The sequence below is a fragment of the Orcinus orca genome, chromosome 4 (assembly GCF_937001465.1).
Source record: "Orcinus orca chromosome 4, mOrcOrc1.1, whole genome shotgun sequence".
In the NCBI taxonomy this organism is placed as follows: Eukaryota; Metazoa; Chordata; class Mammalia; order Artiodactyla; family Delphinidae; genus Orcinus; species Orcinus orca.
In genome coordinates this window covers 48,412,942-48,432,528 of record NC_064562.1, presented here as the reverse complement: position 1 = coordinate 48,432,528, position 19,587 = coordinate 48,412,942, and the positions used below count along the sequence as shown (strand labels likewise).

Sequence of the window (19,587 nt, the reverse complement as noted above, 5' to 3'; positions counted from 1 at the left end):
AGGATGCTAGAGCCATAGCTCATGGGTGGAAACATGGTATCCCCAAAACCAAGGCCACAGTCTGAGCACCCGAAAGGCCTTATTTGCTTCGTCACAAAGGGTCTACTGATCGGACAGCTTCCGTGGAAGTCAGGCCACTCTGAGAAGCTCCGTGCGCTCCCAGCTCGCCCATATGAGAGACCGGGAAGAGAGGCCCCAGAAGGTTACTTTGGTTCTTCCATTTGAGGTGGAACCACACCCAGCTCTACCACTTTCACCACCAGGGGCTGCACACGCATTTTCTCATCTAATCCCCAACAAACCCCTAACATAGGTTTGCATGTCCCTGTTTTAATGGTGAGACAGCTAAGCCACACTGAGGTTAAGTGCTTAGGGTATTCTTTGGCTACAATCCTTCCTTTGTTTCCCACCCTTACCACGGATTATGGTCTAAATTGTGTCCCTGCCACCCCCCCCCAAAATTCATATATTGAAGTCCTAACCCCTAGTACCTCAGGATGTGACTGTATTTGGAGATAGGGTCTTTAAAGAGAAACTAAAGGTTAAATGAAGTCATTCGGGTGGGCTGTCATCCAACATGACTAAGGCCTCAGAAGAAATCAACCCTGTTGACACCTTGCTCTCAGACTTCTAGCACCCAGAACGCTGGGAGACAATAAATTTCTGTTGTTCAAGTCACCCAGGCTGTGGTATTCGTTATGGCAGCTCTCGCAAACTAATGCACCACGGCCCCTCTATGGAAGGAGAATCCTTCCCACCCTACAGACTTCAGGTGTGGCCAGTGACTTGATTTGATTAACGGAATGTGAGTGGAATGGCAAAGCGCCAACTTCGAGCTGAGGCCTTAAGAGGCATGGCAAGTTTCCACCAGCCACCCTCTGTTGCCCTGTCCCAGGTAGTTGCTGATCCTTCAGCCAAGGCCCGAAAATGGTAACGTGTAGACCAGACATGAAGCCAGGAGTCCAGCCTAAGTCGGCTGACCCAGCTACGCTCAAATTGCAGCCAACCTGGCCGTAAGGAGTACGGAGTATATGTTACTATGATAAGCCACTGAGATTTGGGGGTTGTTTGTTACCCAGCATTGCAAGAGAAGCCTGATTAATACAGCACCCAAAGTTAATAGACAGAAAGCTAATAGCTAGTAGTTAACTTGTTAATAAAGAAAAACTGCATTTTTAAAGTTAAGATTACTGAAGTACTCGAGAAGGATAAAAGCATAGACAGAATAAATAAACCAGAATTCAAACAGTGACTAACTCTGCATGTTGGAATTTGGGTCATTGTTATTTTCTCCTGGATGAGATTCTGTATTTTCCAAATTTTTATAATGAATAAAGAAAATTAACACTGAGAAAAATGTTTAAAAGAGGAAAATGGGATCTGCTGATAAAGACAATGTAGGGCCACTAGTAAAACAGTAACTAGATTGCAAGAGAAGCATCCCCTGATATCACCCGTCACTCCTCTAGCGGTGAGGATTTGAATGACAATCAACAGAGGGACGGCTTCAAAACATGACAGAAATCACATGCTAAAACATCCTGTGACACAGAACACAACAGGATGCCAATTTTTAGTAGTTCAGGCCTCCAATTTAATAGAAGCAATGTTGCAAGGGAACTTGATGATATAACACTATTATTCAATGGAAAATATCCCAAGAATCTCTGCAGGGAAAAACAAAGTGGAACCGGAATAAATGGATGCAGAAAACCTAAGCTTGTCAAAGCAAAAACAGTCATCTGGAGGGCTAGAAGTCAGTTCACATCCATGAGTCAGCCGTGTCATAGAACTGGGGACTCTTTGTGGTTTGGCATCAGTTCGGAACATCTAATCATCAGATTTCTAGCCAAACAACACATTACTGAAATATTCTTGGCCTTTACTGTCAGTACTGATTTACTGAGTTGAGATCAGATTGTTGAGATAGAAAAATTTAAAGACAAACCACGAAACCCCTGTCCTCCAAACTCCGGGTCCAGCTCAGACTCTCTCCTTTGTGAAGCCCACCCCGCCTGCCCCTGCACACATTACTCTCTCCCTGCCCTGGCCATAGAGCAGCCTAACCGATCATTTTAGGCAGTTTTTTTTAAGAGTTTCGTGGTCTTTTTATCTTATCTTCTAAACAGGAGTCTTAGCTATCTGGGGAGGAACAAGGGAGAGAGTCGGGCCCGGAGAGAGAGGGCAGCATACCTGGAGAGGCTTAGCAGATGGAACCCAGAGGCCCTGGCAGGGTAAGGAAGGGCCTGTGGTCAAGGTTGTACAGCTGCTTCATGTCAGAACTGGGTCTGGAACCCAGCGCCCCTTTCCTCCACTCTCCCACCCCACCTCAGCATACAACATTTTAATAAAATGGGTATAAACCTACTACACATTTTAGTTATACAAGTTATATGGTAGAGTTTCTCTGGTATAAGGTATACACACAGCACCTAGAAACAGCTCAGTAACATGAATATAACCTACCTAAAACTAGTATGTTAACTATGAGAAGTGTAACACATAAATAATAATTATTTGTCTTCTAGAGGATTTTGAAGGCCCACAGATACCTTCAAAGTCATCTGATTTCATTAAAATGAGTCTCTTTTTTGGGACTTCCCTGGTGGCACAGTGGTTAAGACTCCATGCTCCCAATGCAGGGGGCCTGGGTTCAATCCCTGGTCAGGGAACTAGACCCCACACGCATGCTGCAGTTAAGAGTTCGCATGCCACAACTAAGGACCCCACCTGCCGCAACTAAGACCCAGTGCAACCAAATAATAAATAAATAAATAAATACATACATACATTAAAAAAAAAAAGAACCTCTTTTTCTTATCCAGAAATTTCCAGAAAAAGGCAGGGCAATAATTTCCCCTCCTCCACAAATTCCTTGAGTACCCTCCCCTTAACTGGATGGATCATTCCTTCCTTTGAACCCTATAACACATTACATAGGAATTTCTTAGAAAAAAAAGTGCTCAGGACAGAAAACATCTTCTAAAAATTGAGGTTAACTGGAATCGACATGAAGCAGTGATATTAGCAACCAAAAATGAGAAGGAAAGTGCAGCTACTATATTGGAACATACTAGGTTAACAGTTGGCTACTCAAAACAGAAGGTGCTGACCTACAGAAAAAGAGTAGGGTTTTTGTCTTTTATTTTTTCTTTACTCCTCCCCACTCCTGCTTATAAGATGCTGGGAGAGAAGAAATTGATGTGAGACAACCAGAGAAGAGCAGAAGAAAGGCATGATCAGTCAAAGACAAAGCCACAGTCAAGGCCCTATAACAGCAGCTCGACAGCTACAAGTCCAAGGAGCCTTTAAAGGGTACCCAGAGGAAGTGGGTGTTCCCTAGCCATTTCAGCCACATTCAGATACAGAGAAAGCAATTCAGATACAGATTCACTAGAATCAGAAACACATAGATCTAGCAGCTATTAGTTTGTGTGTCTTATTGGTAGTCCAGCACGCTAAAGAGCTAAGTGCAGCCAGTTCCTTTTGTGGGTGGAAAGCAAAATCTGTGTGTCTCTGTGATCCCTTTTCCTAACAACTATTTAAAGCAGTGCTATACCCACGGTTTTCTTGCAAAGTGTAGAACTATACTTGCAAATCAGCCAAACACTGTCTGTGCCAGGCATTGCAGGTAGGAGATACCCAGCAACACACACATGGTTTCTGTGTTCCAGGAGTTTACCCTCTATCTGGGGGATGGTGATTCACACATGCAAGATAATCAACAATGGAAAGCAGCCCGTAATAAATGGTCAATGAGTATACCAGGCAATGGTCTCCGTGGTGACCAGACAATGGATTCTACGAACTGAGATGGAGACAGGTAGTGCTTAAAGTGAGCGAGGAAGAATGAATTAAAAACTGGGCAAGCGGAGGAGGTCATGGGGATGGGCTCCTTACGGATAGCTGGGGTTGATTCGACTATCCTGTGTGGCTGGACAGAGCGAGCCCTTCCTCCCTGCCTGTTCCATGTCCATCTCTCCTGGAGCCCTCTGCTTAATCAGAAAGAGTGGATGTGGAGAATGAGACAGTAAAAGATACAGAGGAGGGACGGTATTAGATGTGACTGGGTGTGGGTTTTCTAGGGAGTAGGGAGATTGATTTAGAGAGGTAGGTTGGGGTCCCAGGAGTCTAGATTTTATATGATATATAAGGAGAGGGAATAGAAGGTTTCTGAGCTGCAGAATACTATCAAGAGCCAGGCATTATGTTGCCACTTTATCTCATCTAATCCCCTTAATAGTCTACAAGAGGGAAATCATCGTCCCCATTTTACCCCTCAGGAGACCAGAGCTCAAAGAGGTTAGGTGAATGCCTGAGGTTTGCTAGCAGAGGGTGCAGCCAGCCTCCCACCCCAGGACTCACTGCAAACCTGTGCTCCTGGCAGGGTTGAATTTGACCGGAGCCTCATGCCCCTGGAAAACAGTAATGGTTCGGGAATCTCTGCTTCCGTGTTCCGGGAAATGGGTGACTGCAAAGAAACACCCTTCCCCACGTGAATTAGATTCACAGATGTCTCTCTTTACCTAAGACAAGGCTAGGCACTGACCCTCCAGATTCCCATTTTTTGCCTCATCATGATTAGCTGAACAGCTTGACCCCACTGATCAATGGGAGTGAAATGCCGGTACAGCACGGTGACCATAGTTAATAACACTGTACTGTACACTTGAAAGTTGCTAAGACAGTAGATCTCAAGTGTTCTCACCACACACACACAGAATTAACTCCGTGAGGTTATGGATATATTAATTAGCTTGATTGCAGTAATCATTTCACGGTGCCTATCAAGCATCCCATTGTACACCTGAAATATATACAATTTTTATTTGTCAATCATACCTCAATAAAGCTGGGGGGAAAAATGTTTGTTACCCAAACTTTGGTTAGGTTTCCCTCCTTCCCAGCCCCATGAACTCCTCCCTGTAAAAGGAAAACCCTATTGGCTAAGCCTTGAGGCCCTGCAGACCACACAGAGGTTCTCCCTAATGCAAGTCCCCTTGTCCCTACTGCAAAGTCTTTTCCCCTTTACAATCAGATTTGTTTTTTATTTGACACTCCTAACTATTGTGCCACGTTGCCTATTTTGCATTGACACAGGCAAGAGATGTTTCAGAAGGTTACACTGGCATACATGGGAAGGAGGGTTTGGCTAAGATTGTTGTAAGGATGAAATGAAGATTCAGCAGAGCGCTTATTGCAGGCCATGCTCAAAACACTCAGTAAATGGTGACTGCGATCTTGACTATTACCATCTTCAGGTTGGGGATGAGAGGGTTTCAGGACTTAGTCTAAAGAAAAAAAGGAATCATGTCGCTTCCAGGAGTCTGCTCAAATATAAACAACCCAACAAATGTTAAACAATGAAAGAGGGGGAAAAAAAAAGTCTTTAGTCATGATTCTCTCTTCCAGCCCTACATAAAATTCAGTTTAGGTTGAAACAGCAAGGAATTAGTATAAAATCGGAAATAACCAAAATGTTGAACAGGACAAGAATGACTTAGTGAATTATGATAATTCACAGGCTGGAGTAGAAAGCAATTAGAATGATAAAAACTACAAAGACCTAAGGAACATGTTCATAATCTATGTTAAATGGTAAAAGCAGACAATGTAAAATATGCCTAAGTGTGGACAAGACTAGCAGATAAAATGCAAACATGAAACCAGGGGGGTGATATATGGATAATTTTACAATTTCAATCTTTTAGTTACCCTCAAAATCACTAAGCCTCCACACTAAACGTCTAATAGCCTTTATCTCTATGCAACAGGATTATGAAGGGTCTCGCATTCTCTCTGTGATGTTTCTCTGCGTTGTTTGGACTTTTTTTACAACAGAAGTAAACTAATTCTGTAAGCAGAAAAAATAACTGTTCCCTTATCATTTTTTTTTTGTAAGTGAAAATCTAAGAAAGAAACTCAGATTCTACAAAATGTATTTACAGACCCCAAGGCAAGGCAGAAGGAACAGATACAGAGAACCAGCATCATCTAGCTTTTCCTCTGTCCTTGCAAAACAGAGGTAAGGCCGATGCCTCCTCAGCTGTGGTCAGTTCTCCCTCACAAGCGCCAAGGGCCTCCACCCGCCACACTGGGCTGTAGAGTATTTCTTTTCCTGTTATTGTCAGGACGGTTGATGTAACACTCTGTGTTCCTCGCCAGCTTTTCCTGACAAGCGTCACAGTGTGTGAAGAACTTCACAGTGAGAAAGGGCTTGCTGCGGCAACGTGCAAGGACCTAGAGACTGAGATTATTACACTAAGTGAAATAAGTCCGAGAAAGTTAAATATTATATGATTTCTAAATCATATAATATTTAGTGGAATCTATAATTTCTAAATATATAATATTTAGTGGAATCTAAAAAGTAGTACAAATGAACTTATTTACAAAACAGAAACAGACTCACAAACATAGAAACAAATTTATGGTTACCAAAGGGGAAGGCGGAGTGGGAAGGGATAAACTGGAAGTATGGGATTAGTAGATGCACACTACTATATATAAAATAGATAAACAACAAGGATTTACTGTATGGCACAGGGAACTATTGTCAATATTTTGTAATAAACTATAATGGAAAAGAACTGAAAAAAGAATATAGATATATATATGTGTGTGTGTATATATATATAATACTGAATCAATTTGCTGTACACCTGAATCTAACACAATATTGTAAATCAACTATACTTCAATTAAAAAAAAGGATTTGCAACCTCGTTTATTTATTAGAGCGAAGAAAATCATCTCAGAATTATGAACCCCAAAAGAGCCAGTCAGTGTGAGTGAACAGACGGTTAACTGCCCAAGTTTATCTTGCCTGGTTTGTATCCAGCTTAGCCAAAAAAGTCCAAAGACAAGGGGAAGAGTTCCCAGAAAGAAGAAAGGCAAAATCTTTCCCAGAAGGGAGGGTAAGACTAGCTGTCCTCATGACAGTCTGATGTGAACTTGTTCCTCCAAGTTTCAAGTGGATGACGAAGTTCCGGGATGGAAATAAACATTTGGTAGACTGGAGTCCTTCGCTAAACAAAGCAAATGAAAACCTACTAACAGGAACAATCCCTGACAGCTTGCTAGAGCCACAGTGACAGCAGGTGTTGTGACAACCCAGGATTCTCCTCCACCCCCATCACTGGCCTCTCCCTGGTTACTCCAACACTCAAACAAGTCTCAGACCACCTTGGATTCCATTCAAATCGTGCTCTCAAGAGTGTTGGTTTTTCCTGTACCTTTAACATGTCTCTTTTCTTCCCCTGCTAAACGGCTGTCACGGAACCCACTGTAAATCCCAGAGTGGATGGTGTGGGGTGGTGCGTGTGCATGTGTGTGTGTGTGTGTGTGTGTGTGTGTGTGTGTGTACACATTAAGTAGGGAAGGGGAATGAGAGAACAGAGGGGAGTTTATAAATGCAGCTGCCAACATTTCTAAAACAGTTGCTTCTTTATTTTTATCTCCTTCCCTGACATTCAGCTCAGAGAAGGACGATTATCATTGCTAAAATGCTGCTTACTGGAAGTCTCCAGGAATCAGGTGCTGTGCTAGGGCTTTATGGACAAGATCTCTAAGCCTTACGCTGGCCCTGCAAGGTAAGAATTCCCATTTTGCAGACAAGGAAATGTTGGCACCGGCTTTCCCAAACTCACAGAGCCAGTAAGTCAAGTGAAATCCCACCAAGTCTAGGTCTGTGGGTTTGCAAAGCCCAGGCTTGGCCACTCTAGCAGCGGCCTCACCATCGCACCCTCAGGGTAGAGCTGCCAGATTTAGTGAATAAAAACAAAGGATGCCCAAGGATGTCCCAAATATTGCACAGGCCATGTCAAAAATGCTTTAATTCTTAGGATGCAATGCTGAAGGATTCAGGGGCAAAGTGCTGTAATATCCGCAACTTGCATTAAAATAATTCAAGAAAAAGTGTATGAGACAGAGATGACGTCTATATGGGAGGATGCTAACAACTGATAAATTGAAATGAATCAAAATATTGCACAGACATACTCACTAAAATATTATTTGTAGTTTATCTGAAATTCAAGTTTAACTAGACATCCTGCATTTTATCTGGCAACCTCCCCCAAAAAGACCGTGAAACTGTAGAGAAACCATCACTTGGGCTCCGAGACCTTCCTGGGCCACTAGCCAACCCTGTAACCAGCAGAGTTTTCCACTTATGCTAAATTAACAATCAGTGCAAGGTCCCAAATCAGTTTTACAATGTGACTTTGGATACTGCAGAACATGATGAATTGTTCCAGGCATAATATGGTGGCACTACCATCAAAAGAGGTATTGGAAAGATGATCAAGTTACATGGTCAATCTGTCCTGTCAACAGCCAAGTTAATCATTTGGACTGAAAAGCTTACCTTTCAGTTAATTAGCCAATATGTATATAATGAGAGCTTTCTCTATGCCCAACAAGCATAGGCCCTGTTTCAAGAAGACATTTAGCTAAGGACACAAAACTGACCTGTATGTAACAGTGCAGGGCCCAAAGAGGGGCTTATGCCTGAAATTATTTGGATCATTTCAACTGTATGGATTCATCCTAAAATCCCCATCTGGATACCTCACAGGCTGCTCAACATCAACGTGACCAAACAAGGGACTCATGATCGTCTCCCGTAATCACTCAGTCCTGTTGAGTTTACCTCCTCCTCTTCTCCACTTCTATTCCTGTGCCTATTTCAGCACCGGCGGGGACTGAGACAATACTGTTCAGTATTAGCTAGTCTCCTAATAGGTAATTAGGTAACAGGTAGTCTCCTAACTGGTCTCCTTCTGTCCAGCCCTGGCCCTTTCAAAGCTATTATCCACATCAGCTTCCAGAGAGTTCTATCAGGACAGACACTCTCCCTACTGCTCACAGGATAAAGTCTGAGGCGCTTGACCTGACGCAGCCCATCACCTGCCATCCTCTGTCATCCCCTGACAGGTCCTTTGAGCACCAGCAACACTCAACTGCCCACCTTCCCCCAGGTATGGGCTGGATTAGCTGCTTCTGCTGAGAGCTGACATGAGTTGGTACAGCCACAAGATACAACACAACCAAGCCAGCCTGACACAGCTTTTTCTGGAAGGCAGCACAAGGATGGCTGCTGAACCAGCTATGCTGGTATAAGCCACGTCCAGATGATAAAAATAAGCACTCAGGGAATTGCATTAGGCTTGATGGGAGTGAGTAATACTTTAAAGGAAACTTTCAGGCTTCAAGAGCACTGCTGGTTGTTCTTTTAGTTCAACAAAGTGCTACTTAATAATTAAACACAAACTCAGCATCCATGTTGCCATCTACACCGTCTAAATTCACCCAGAGATGATGCAGACCAACTTTGAGAACCTGATCTAATAACATGTGGATGATTCTCATTGGATTCCAGATCAATAAAACTCACCATATATCAAAACACCAGTTGGTGTGCATTATTTAAAAAATTTCTCCCTGAAATTAAGCAAACCCAATGCAGACTCTTATTAATTAATTAATGTAAGTAATTAATGTATGTAATTTGCACTATTTACCTTTTTAAATTCTCTGTTGAGGGAAAAGAAATACACTGCCATTAACATTCTACCCTTATTCTCTGACCTTATTTTAACTCAAGAACAAATGCCTTGGCTTTTTTTTTTTTTAATGTCACTGTTGTTGAACTCATTTTGCTTTAATTGCAACTCCAACGATTTCGGCTAATGAGATCTGACAGTTGAGGTTCAAATGTTAGTCTATGTGTAAGCTGCTACTCTGTCTATAAAATGACATACAAGGGGGGCTTCCCTGGTGGCTCAGTGGTTAAGAATCCGTCTGCCGATGCAGGGGACACGGGTTCAAGCCCTGGTCCGGGAAGATCTCACATGCCGGAGAGTAACAAAGCCCGTGTGCCACAACTACTGAGCCTGCACTCTAGAGCCCACGAGCCACAACTACTGAGCCCATGAGCCACAATTACTGAAGCCCACGCGCCTAGAGCCCATGCTCTACAACAAGAGAAGCCACCGCAATGAAGAGAAGCCCCCGCTCGCCACAACTAGGGAAAGGCCGCGCGCAGCAACAAAGACCTAATGCAGCCCAAAATAAACAAATAAATAATTTATATATATTAAAAAAAAACTTGACCCTTAAAAAAAAAATTACATACAAGACAAGAAGATGGAAGAGTTATCCTGAAAAAGCTCCTGCTACAAAATACACACTAGAGGACTTTTTAAACGCTTCCAGGTAATTACAAATGTGAAACCAAGGTTGAGAACTGCCAGCCTAAAGAAAAAGCAGCCACCAGACAGAAACTTAATCAAAAGGACCAGGTGAAAACTGGGGAAATATATGTGGATTCCAGTCAGCGGGGTGTTGGGGGGAAGAGGCTGAAGGAGTGGATGAGAGAAAGTGTTTTAAGATGTGAATAAATAAGAAGTGTGGCCGTGACAATCATGCTGGGTTCTGTGTATAACCTGTGGAGCCAGTCATTCTTTTACAATCTGTTTGGTTGTGATTATATCTCTCAAAGATGAAATAAGTAATGTTCTACGTCTCCTCTTCCCTCCATTACTGTGGACTATCAGAAATATAGTATTAAAAGTAATATCCTTAAAATGGGACTTGCAAGAGTAATGATTACATTCCCATAACAATGGCATTCTGCCTTGCTTTCTCTAGAAAGAGTATAAAACTCAGATGCCAAAGGAGCCCCGTGGGAAAGGTCAATGAGTGAAGCAGGTACAGGTTTGTACATATTTGCAGGCCAAATCCCAGCAATAATATTCACTTCTACACAGAAATATGCCCTCTCCCATTTTTGTTAAACACATTTTGTTAAACACAGGCTATCTTTCATTTTCCTTCTTTTGGTAAAGAGCATCAAACACAAACAGATATTTCTCTACTCTATGAAAGACAGCAGAGCAAGCACCATGACAAAGGGCATTTTCACTGAGCCTTGCAGTCAGGGGACAACAGGGGTGTGACCGTGGTGGGAACAGGGAGGGAGGTTAGCAGCCTCTATTCTGCCCAGGCTGCTGCCACAGAGGACTGTGATGGGGTCAGCACTGCAAAACAGCCACACGTTTCCGGAGAAGCTGGAAAGCTGGATTATTTGGTGAATTTTCCAGATTTTAAAGGTATAAACTATTAGTGAGGCAAATGTGACCACTGGCCTACAGAGCGGAACAAAAATGTGAAGCTAAATAACAATATACAAACAAAATCATCCTGAAGAGGTTAAGTTTTCGTTCTTCCATTCATCCACACAATGTTTAATGACCATCTTTTTTTTATTTTTTATTTTTTGCAGTATGCGGGCCTCTCACTGCTGTGGCCTCTCCCGTTGTGGAGCACAGGCTCCGGACGCGCAGGCTCAGTGGCCATGGCTCACGGGCCTAGCCGCTCCGCGGCATGTGGGATCCTCCCGGACCAGGGCACGAACCTGTGTCCCCTGCATCGGCAGGCGGACTCTCAACCACTGAGCCACCAGGGAAGCCCTGACCATCTATTTTGTATGACATTCATTCAGCAGGTTGGGAAGAGGATACAAAGCTACATAAGGCAGGACCCCTACCTTCAAAGAGAGCTTTCAGGCTAGCTTTAAATACTAAATTGTGTCATACGAATAGAAAATCCCTGGCAGGGCTGAAGCTAGAGGGGAATTATCAAGGAATTCAATTATGGAGCTGCTTATGTTCTAGTCTAGTTTGTTTCACATGCAGGAAAAGACAGGAGATTTGCTGAACCTGCATCACCAATGGCCCAAACTACTATCCTTCACACTGGACTAATGAAACTAAAAGGACATATGAACATATATTGAATTGGCCAAAAAGTGCGTTCGGTTTTAAGTAAACATAAAAGACACATTTTTCATTTTCACCAAGAACTTTATTGAACATTCACTAACCAAATGAACATTTTGGCCAACCCAATAACAAACTAAACAAAATCCTGGTGGTTTGAAAACATTAATAATATAGCTTCCAAACTGGCCTTACAGAAGTAAAGCAGAGACATTATGTTATTTTTTAAATTATTCTAAAAATCAACAAAATTAATTAAATGAAAACCAGATCAGTAGTTCTCGAAGGGTGGTCTGAGGACCTCTGGGGGTCCCCAAGACCCTCTCAGGGGGTTCCCCAAGGTCAAAACTATTTCCTTAATAATACTAAGACATAATCTTCCTTTTTCACTCATTCTTTCAGGAGCATACAGAGGAGCTTTCTAGAGGTCACACAGCTTGTAATGATGTCATCGCTCTGACAGCTAACGGAATATGTGTTTGTGTATTCTTGTGTTTTAAAAATGTATCCGTTTTAATTTCTAATATTGTAAATAATAGATATAACCCACAGAAATATAGGTTCTTTGGGGTCTTCAATAATTGTTAAGAGAATAAAAGGGTCTGAGCCCCAAAACTCTGAATTAGATCATAAATTTCATAAGAGTAAGGACTGTGTCTCATTTACTATTGTATCCATAGCTCTTAGCACACCGCCTCACAAATGGTTCACACTCATTAAATATTGATATTTGCTAAATAAACAGATGACTGCCAAAGAATATACCTAAAAGTGCTTTTGGATATAGAGAGCAAACACTGAAAGTAGCCTTTATTTTCCTCGGTTGCTTTTGACTAGTTACCAGCTTTGATAAAAAAAAACCAGTCGCTTCATGTAATGTATCCTGTATATAGAGTATATATCTTGATGATATAGGCCATTAATGCCCAGTCACTTGGCCAACATCCTGTGTTTTCATTAATGATCTTATAATCCCACCTGCTGATTCCTCCCTAGGAAACAAGCAAGTGTCTGGCAGAACAGATGGCCCCTTCACTGCGGCCCGACAATGAAATCTTGTACTTTATTCAACAAGAAAACAAAAACGATTCTCACAATCTAGAACCTTCCCCTCCCTCCCTAAAGATATGTCCTTTAATGTAAACGTGCAGAATAATAGTAATTACTAAGAGTAATGGCCCTCAACTAGAATTATCAACTCTTTTATATGTTAGTCATACCAGTTGAAATTAAAAATAAATACAGCAAATTAAAAATAAATTAAAAATAAATAGAAGCACCCCATTTCTGTAAAGTATATGTATTACTATATATGCACAATGAAAAAATGTGGATTAATCAACAATATATGTAACAGTGGTAATCTTTCTTTTATTAATTTTTATTGTCTGACTTTTTACAATGGCATGTATTTTTTTTACCAGAAAAATAAACAAAAATAAAGAATAAAATACAAAGTTAAAAAAAAAAAAAAAGAATTGTCATCTCAAGGAGTGAAGACATGGGTTAACATAATCACCATCCAAACCAGTCACAGACTTCATGGTTAGCTCTTTGACCTGGGTGCTGTTCCGAAGTACTCTGATTCAGCAGGGCTGGTGGGGTCTCTATTTTTTAAATTTCCCTAGGTGATTCTGATGTGGTTCCCTAGAGTCTAGGGACAACACTGAGAACTACTGGTTTCCTCCATTGTCTTAACCATTAGTAATGAATGCACGCACGGTCACCATGAATTAGTAACAGCTGAAAGAAACATAATATAATTTTGATGTCACCAGATCATGTTTCTAAAAGCCAGGGAGGAGTCGGATAATTTTGCTTATGAGTTCAAGAATCTGGCAAGGATACGGCCTCTGTTTACAGATCTATGGTTTCTGCTTGTGCTGAGCCAATCACATGACTCTATCACGAATCTGGAATGAAGGAACTGAGAGATGAAGCATGTTCATGGGAGGCTCAGCAGCTGAAGAGTCATATAGGGTCAGGGCTGGGGAAGGTCCAGATGAGGAAACAGCCTGGGCCAGAGGAAACAGAGGAAGCTGGTTGGTGGGAAAAGCAGAGGAACGCGTGGGAGACACAGAGTGTGCCTGGTCCTGCTGACTTTCCAGTTTCTACTGGATTGGCAGGAGGCCTGACTGTGCTGTGGTTCTTGCCCTTCGATTTCTATGAGCTTCCTCTTCCGGCTTTATAAAAAGCCGGCTAGCTCTTTTTTTTTTTTTTTTTTTGCGGTACGCGGGCCTCTCACTGTTGTGGCCTCTCCCGTTGCGGAGCACAGGCTCCGGACACGCAGGCTCAGCGGCCATGGCTCACGGGCCCAGCCGCTCCGCGGCATGTGGGATCCTCCCGGACCGGGGCACGAACCCGCGTCCCCTGCATCGGCAGGTGGACTCTCAACCACTGCGCCACCAGGGAAGCCCCTACGGCTAGCTCTTTCCTGAGCTCGCGTGAGGGTGCCTCGTTTCCTCAGAGAGCATTGCCCCTCTTTAATGCCAAGAAGTGGAGGACGATGTGATATGGGAGGGTAGAATTTTCTGTCACCACGAATCTTTTGAAAGGAAAGAAGGTGCTAGTAACTGCTCCGGGATAACAGGTGTAAATAAGCCAGAACTGTCACAGGCAACGTATCCAGTGCCACATAGGTGTAAAGGTAATTCGATACCCACCACCATCCATTTCAAAATTGACACAGTCTCAGTTTCCTTGACTAGAAAATAACAGATTAAGTGATGCCTAAGGTTTTTTTCTTAATCTAAGATTCTATGTCTTCTTAACTCTGAAAAGAGACAGCTAAGGAGATGAGGTAGCCGGGCAAGAAGGAGCCCTTTAAGATTACATATACTTGATTGTCTTTACATAAACAACAATGAAGATGTTTTACTCATTTGACTTTAAAAAAGACCCCACATATTCACCAATCAATGTTACTTGGTTAAATTATCAGTGATTATATTTTATTTCTTGAGGCACTAGAACAGCTCCAGAGTTGCTTTGGCTCCCGATGGAGGCCAGCTGGTACCTGCCCAGAGACTCAGGTTCTGGCAAAGGGTAAGGGAATCTGTCCCGTTTGTCTCATCGCTGAGACCTAAGGCTATCGTTCTTCCTTGGTCTGTGAATAGGAAGCAAAGTGTCAACAGTCTCTTGCCCTCTCACTGCTTCCCTTGCCAGCCCATCTCTTATTAGCCAGCCCTGACTTTGGCCAGCTCTGTGTCCTAATTTCTGGGAGATGTTTAAACCGTCAACAAGCCTAAAGGCAAATTTAATATCCTGAGCTGCAGAGTTGTTCTCAAGCACAGGTCATATGCCTGTGTCATAGAATCTCAGAAATTTGAAGCTAGAAGGAACTTTACTATATAAGCTTCAGTTCCTAGATGAGAAACGAATAGCTGGAAACAATAACAAATGTTTACTGTTGTCTGTACAAATATGTTGCCTATACAAATAACAATAACAAAGTCAGGTGCTTGGGAGGGACTGTGCTATATGCTTTCCATCAATCCTTTTATTTCATTCTTGCACCAACCCAAAGGTAGGCATTTTTATTACCCCCATTTTCAAGATGAGGAACCTAAGGGTTTGAGAGGTTCAATACTTTGCTACTTGGCTTGTCCAGTTTAATCCAAGTATTTGTTAGTGACAGAAAAAGGAGTTTTAACCAAGTTCTGCTGATTCTTAGGACACTGTTCTTTCAAGTAAAATGATCAAAAGTGAGGCAGCAGGCTTTTTAGCTACCTACCATGTACCAGGCACTACACTAGGTGTCAGAACAATTAGCAGGATTACCAGATGAAATGTCACATTAAAATCCTGCCCTTCCAGGTTCTAGGGAGGAAAAGAGATTGCTAGGTCTCTGCAAAGCTCTGTCTTCAGGGAGGTTAAAATGCTCGACAGAGAAGGCCTGGTTAATGCTCAGAGTATCCCCCAGGATGTGGGTGTGGGCCAAGGAGGGAAGCATTACTCTGCCTCTTCTGCAATTGAGAAAAGTAGAGAGAAACAATTACAGGGCTTGCCCAATGCAAGGCATAATATAACAAGCCAAGAATGGAACCAAACTGTCTTGGTTCCTTCCACTCTATTCAATGGCCAAAATTAAAATCTCCCTTCAATCACCCTTGGCTACTGTGGGATCAAAGATAATTACCACATGAGACAAATTCTTCTAATAGGAATTATGTTACTAAGCTTCTCACAATTAACCCAACCTACTCATTTGATTTTCATCCTTTTTCTCTCTTCTCTTTTTGATGTAGACAAGACAGGACACAGTCTTCAAATGAAAAAATTAAGAACTGGGAGTATCAGAGTGGATTATATTACAAGTATATTAAAGTCAAGTTATGAATGAATTTTCCATAACAACGTTAATGGAAAGAATGATGGCAGCCATAACTGATCACCTATTCCGTGCCTGATACTGTGCTCCGATTACCTCACTTGGTCTCACAACAGCACACACAGAGGCAGATCCTGGGTTTGTGTGAAGCTCGTACAGGGTGTGGGGGCCCTCCCTAAGAAAAGAACATTTTGGATACAGAACTAGGTAGAAGGCTTTGGAAGGGCCTGTGCAAGCGAGGGACCCAAAGCGTGAGCTTCGTGACCTTCACGGTAAACGCACTGCTGTGCCCAAGATGGCTAACATCCTCACTTCTCCGAGGAATGAAATTGAGGCTCAGAGAAGTAACTTGCCCAGAGGCAGAAGGCTTGGAAATGTCAGGGCTACTATTTGAACATAGGGTGCCTGACCTCAAATCTCATGTATTTTTTCTTTGCTTACGTGCCTTCTAACGAAAATAAAACTGGTATCATTTACAAATAACTATACATACTAACTATACCCCATGAAAAGTACACTCATTTTCTCTAATAATTCTTATAGTCCTTCTATCTACGGGAGTTGTTATTATCCCCATTTACAGATGGAAAAACCTAAAATCAAGAAAGGTTATGCACCAGCCAAAGGTAACCTAGCTAGTACACAGGGGAGCCAGGATTCATGCCCACGAATTGACCTGCAGAGACCTTCCTCTTTCCCGCCACCTCTTGCTACCATCCTACAGGTGATCCGGGAAAGCAGAATGGTAATGATGGTAATGCGTGACCTCTGGTTGCCTTACAATATTCCCACACCTGTCCACAGAAACTAGCCCTGTCATTTAGTTTCACATACCACATTGTGCGATATTCCTTAACAGGGTGAGGCAATTCTGAAAGTTCACTTCCTCTGTACTATAATTTATCAGTCAGATCAGAGTCCATTCCTCATGGAGAAAACCACCTTTAAAAGCCAATTACCAAATATCAACACCAACTCAAGCCCCAGCCAAGCTGCCTTACAGCCCACACCGCCCCAGCATCCTCCCTGCGCAACGCCCATGAATGTACACCCACAGAGCATCAGAAGGCTGATAATATCTGAGACACGGCGGAGATCACTCAACCTACAGGGCTCTCCTGAAACAGCCTTTCAAAGCCACACAAGAAAATTCAATTGGCTGCAGTTGGATTGCTAAACTCTAGTCACCCAAGCAAGAGGTTACCTCCTTAAACAATCTTGCCATGGATTTGCAGGTGGACAAGCGTGGAGAGATTCAGTTTAGTTTTTTCTTTGAACATGGGTGCTCAGAGAAAACAATGAATGGCCTTTGAGCAGCTCAGACAGTGGGCCTTGTCTCCCACTGGCAATGTGAACTTTAAAAAAATTAAACTATGCTTTGCTGTGGCATTTTTTTTTAAGTTGCCTCTAACTGTCAGATTTCAAGTAACTGATGGCCTTTAGAAAAGCCTCTATTAAAGGAATATGTCTTTTGCCACCTGGAACGAAACAATTTTGCTAACGGGGAGTGCAGTGATCAATCTTGGAGGAGGCCCGGGGCTTTTATTATCTGGCCAACGGCAAGTGTCAACCAGTGGAAGAAATTAGGCATGCAGTTGCGGGTGCTAACAAGAAAGGCTGCTCCAATAATCTTTTTTTAAAGGAAAAAGCGATCCCATTAACTCTCTCTGGTTCCTCTTTCCACACAGGTTGGTGGGTGTGGGTGAAAGGGCAGGAGAAATGACTACTGGTGAAGTCATAGGATGGAGAAATCTGAAATGACCAGCTCTCCAGAATACACATCTAGGGGGAAGAGATGGGCTCAGATTCTTTTAAGGATCTAAATGCATCTCTGCCTGAAGCTTACGGCTGTTTGAGAAGAGCAAGAATCCACGGTGAAACAAAGCAACACAGACTGCTGGTACAAGGTATCAAACATCTAAGTCGGCCGGTAAGCACAGACTCTGATGGACTGGAAAGTCACCCAGCCCAAAGGCCTGGCCTGGCTACCAAGCGTGGGCTCAGCCCAGGAAGGCAAGGACACCATAGACCACACACCCGCTTCGCATCCCACCCCACATCACTTCCAAGGCCACAGCAAGCAGCCAACACACCTGTGGGGTCTTTCATTTAGTTTTGTTTCTTCATGAAGTGGGAGGGAAATGAGTTTGGGCCCAACAGAAATTGGGGCGTAGGGAGGGCCCGGGGTGGGCGGGGATGCAGACAAGAGAAGAGAAGTGAATTCTTTAAAAGTCTAGATCCGTAGTCTCGTTTATTATTCTAAAAGGAACAGAAGCGTTCTCATTCCTCTCCTCCTTCTTTAACCCTTACCAACCCACCCCAAGAAGACAAGGAGGAGAGCAGGGCTCTAGTCTAGAGGGTTCGCCGGGGTGCAGATCCTCCCTGAACAAGGTTTAGCAGAGGGAGGGTGGGCTGGAAGTGTCCTCCCAAACACACACGCGCGCGCGCACGCACACACACACAGCCGGCCACGCCTCACCTTCTCGATCGCCTGGTCCACGGCCTTCTGGAAGACTCTGGCCACCAGCAGCGTGACACTGGTCACCAGCAGAAGCAGAGACAGCGTCCCCACCGCGTAGAAGCAGCACCTGCCCATTCCGCGCACCGCTCACGGGCCCGGCGGCCGGCGACTGGACGGGAAACAGGGAGGGAGGGAGGCGCCGCCGCAGTAGCGGCCGGAAGACCCGGGACCCTCGGGCGCCTGCGGCCCGGCCGATGCGCCTGGCTCCCGGCTCCGCGGCCGGACAAGCGCGGCCCCACTGCCCCCGGCCGGCCGATGGGGAGTGGAAGGCGCGCTTTGGTTTCGCTTTCCCTGGCCGGGGCAGCCGCGACGCCCTTGTGGCGCAGCTCACGAGGGAAAGGGAGCGCGCAGGGCGGGGACGCTCGCCGGCCGGGCTCTCCGCAGCCCCGGGAGGCGACAGCCGGCAACTGCGCGGGGAAGCGGGCGGGGCGGAGGCTGAGCCCGCAGTCATGTGCCCCGCAGCGGCTGCCGCGATTCGGCCCGCGCGACCCGCGGCCAGTCCCGGCGGCCCCCCAGCGCCAGCGGCTCCCTGATCCCCGCCCGGCAGCGTCCGCCGCCCCCTCGTCGCAGGCCCCGCGGCCACCCCGGAAAATCGCCTGCCCTCCCCGGCTCTACCCCCTCCTCAGATACGAGCTGCGGGCCAAGCACGGGGGATTCAGGATGCATACGACACTGCGCCTGCTCTAGACGAGCTCACAAGTTAGCGGGGACACTGTGAACCGCAATTAAGGCGCAATGTAACATTGACGAGGTGCGTGCTGAGATCTGTGCCTACCACACCTCTGCCCCGGCGACCTAGGGCCTCACAGTTGAACTGGGCCTTGGGGGATGGGTAAGGGTTTTTGTCACGTGAGGGGTGTGTGCAAGGGAGGGAAGAGGTATTTGGAGGAGAAGAAAAAGCTGTGTTCAGACATTGGGGGTGAAAAGGCAAGATTGTAGGAGGAAAGAAGTTA

The 19,587-nt window shown here is 44.3% G+C and overlaps 1 protein-coding gene across 1 annotated transcript in view; it reads right to left on the bottom strand.

Moving 5' to 3' along the window:
* Positions 1–19,050, bottom strand: part of SCARB2 (scavenger receptor class B member 2) — a 68,306-nt gene extending 49,256 nt beyond the window's left edge. The window contains exon 1 of the mRNA XM_004280185.4: positions 18,593–19,050. Within this exon, the coding sequence (XP_004280233.1) occupies positions 18,593–18,709 (117 nt within the window). The 5' untranslated portion in view covers positions 18,710–19,050. The remainder of the gene's footprint in view (positions 1–18,592) is intronic.
* Positions 19,051–19,587: the final 537 nt, after the last annotated feature.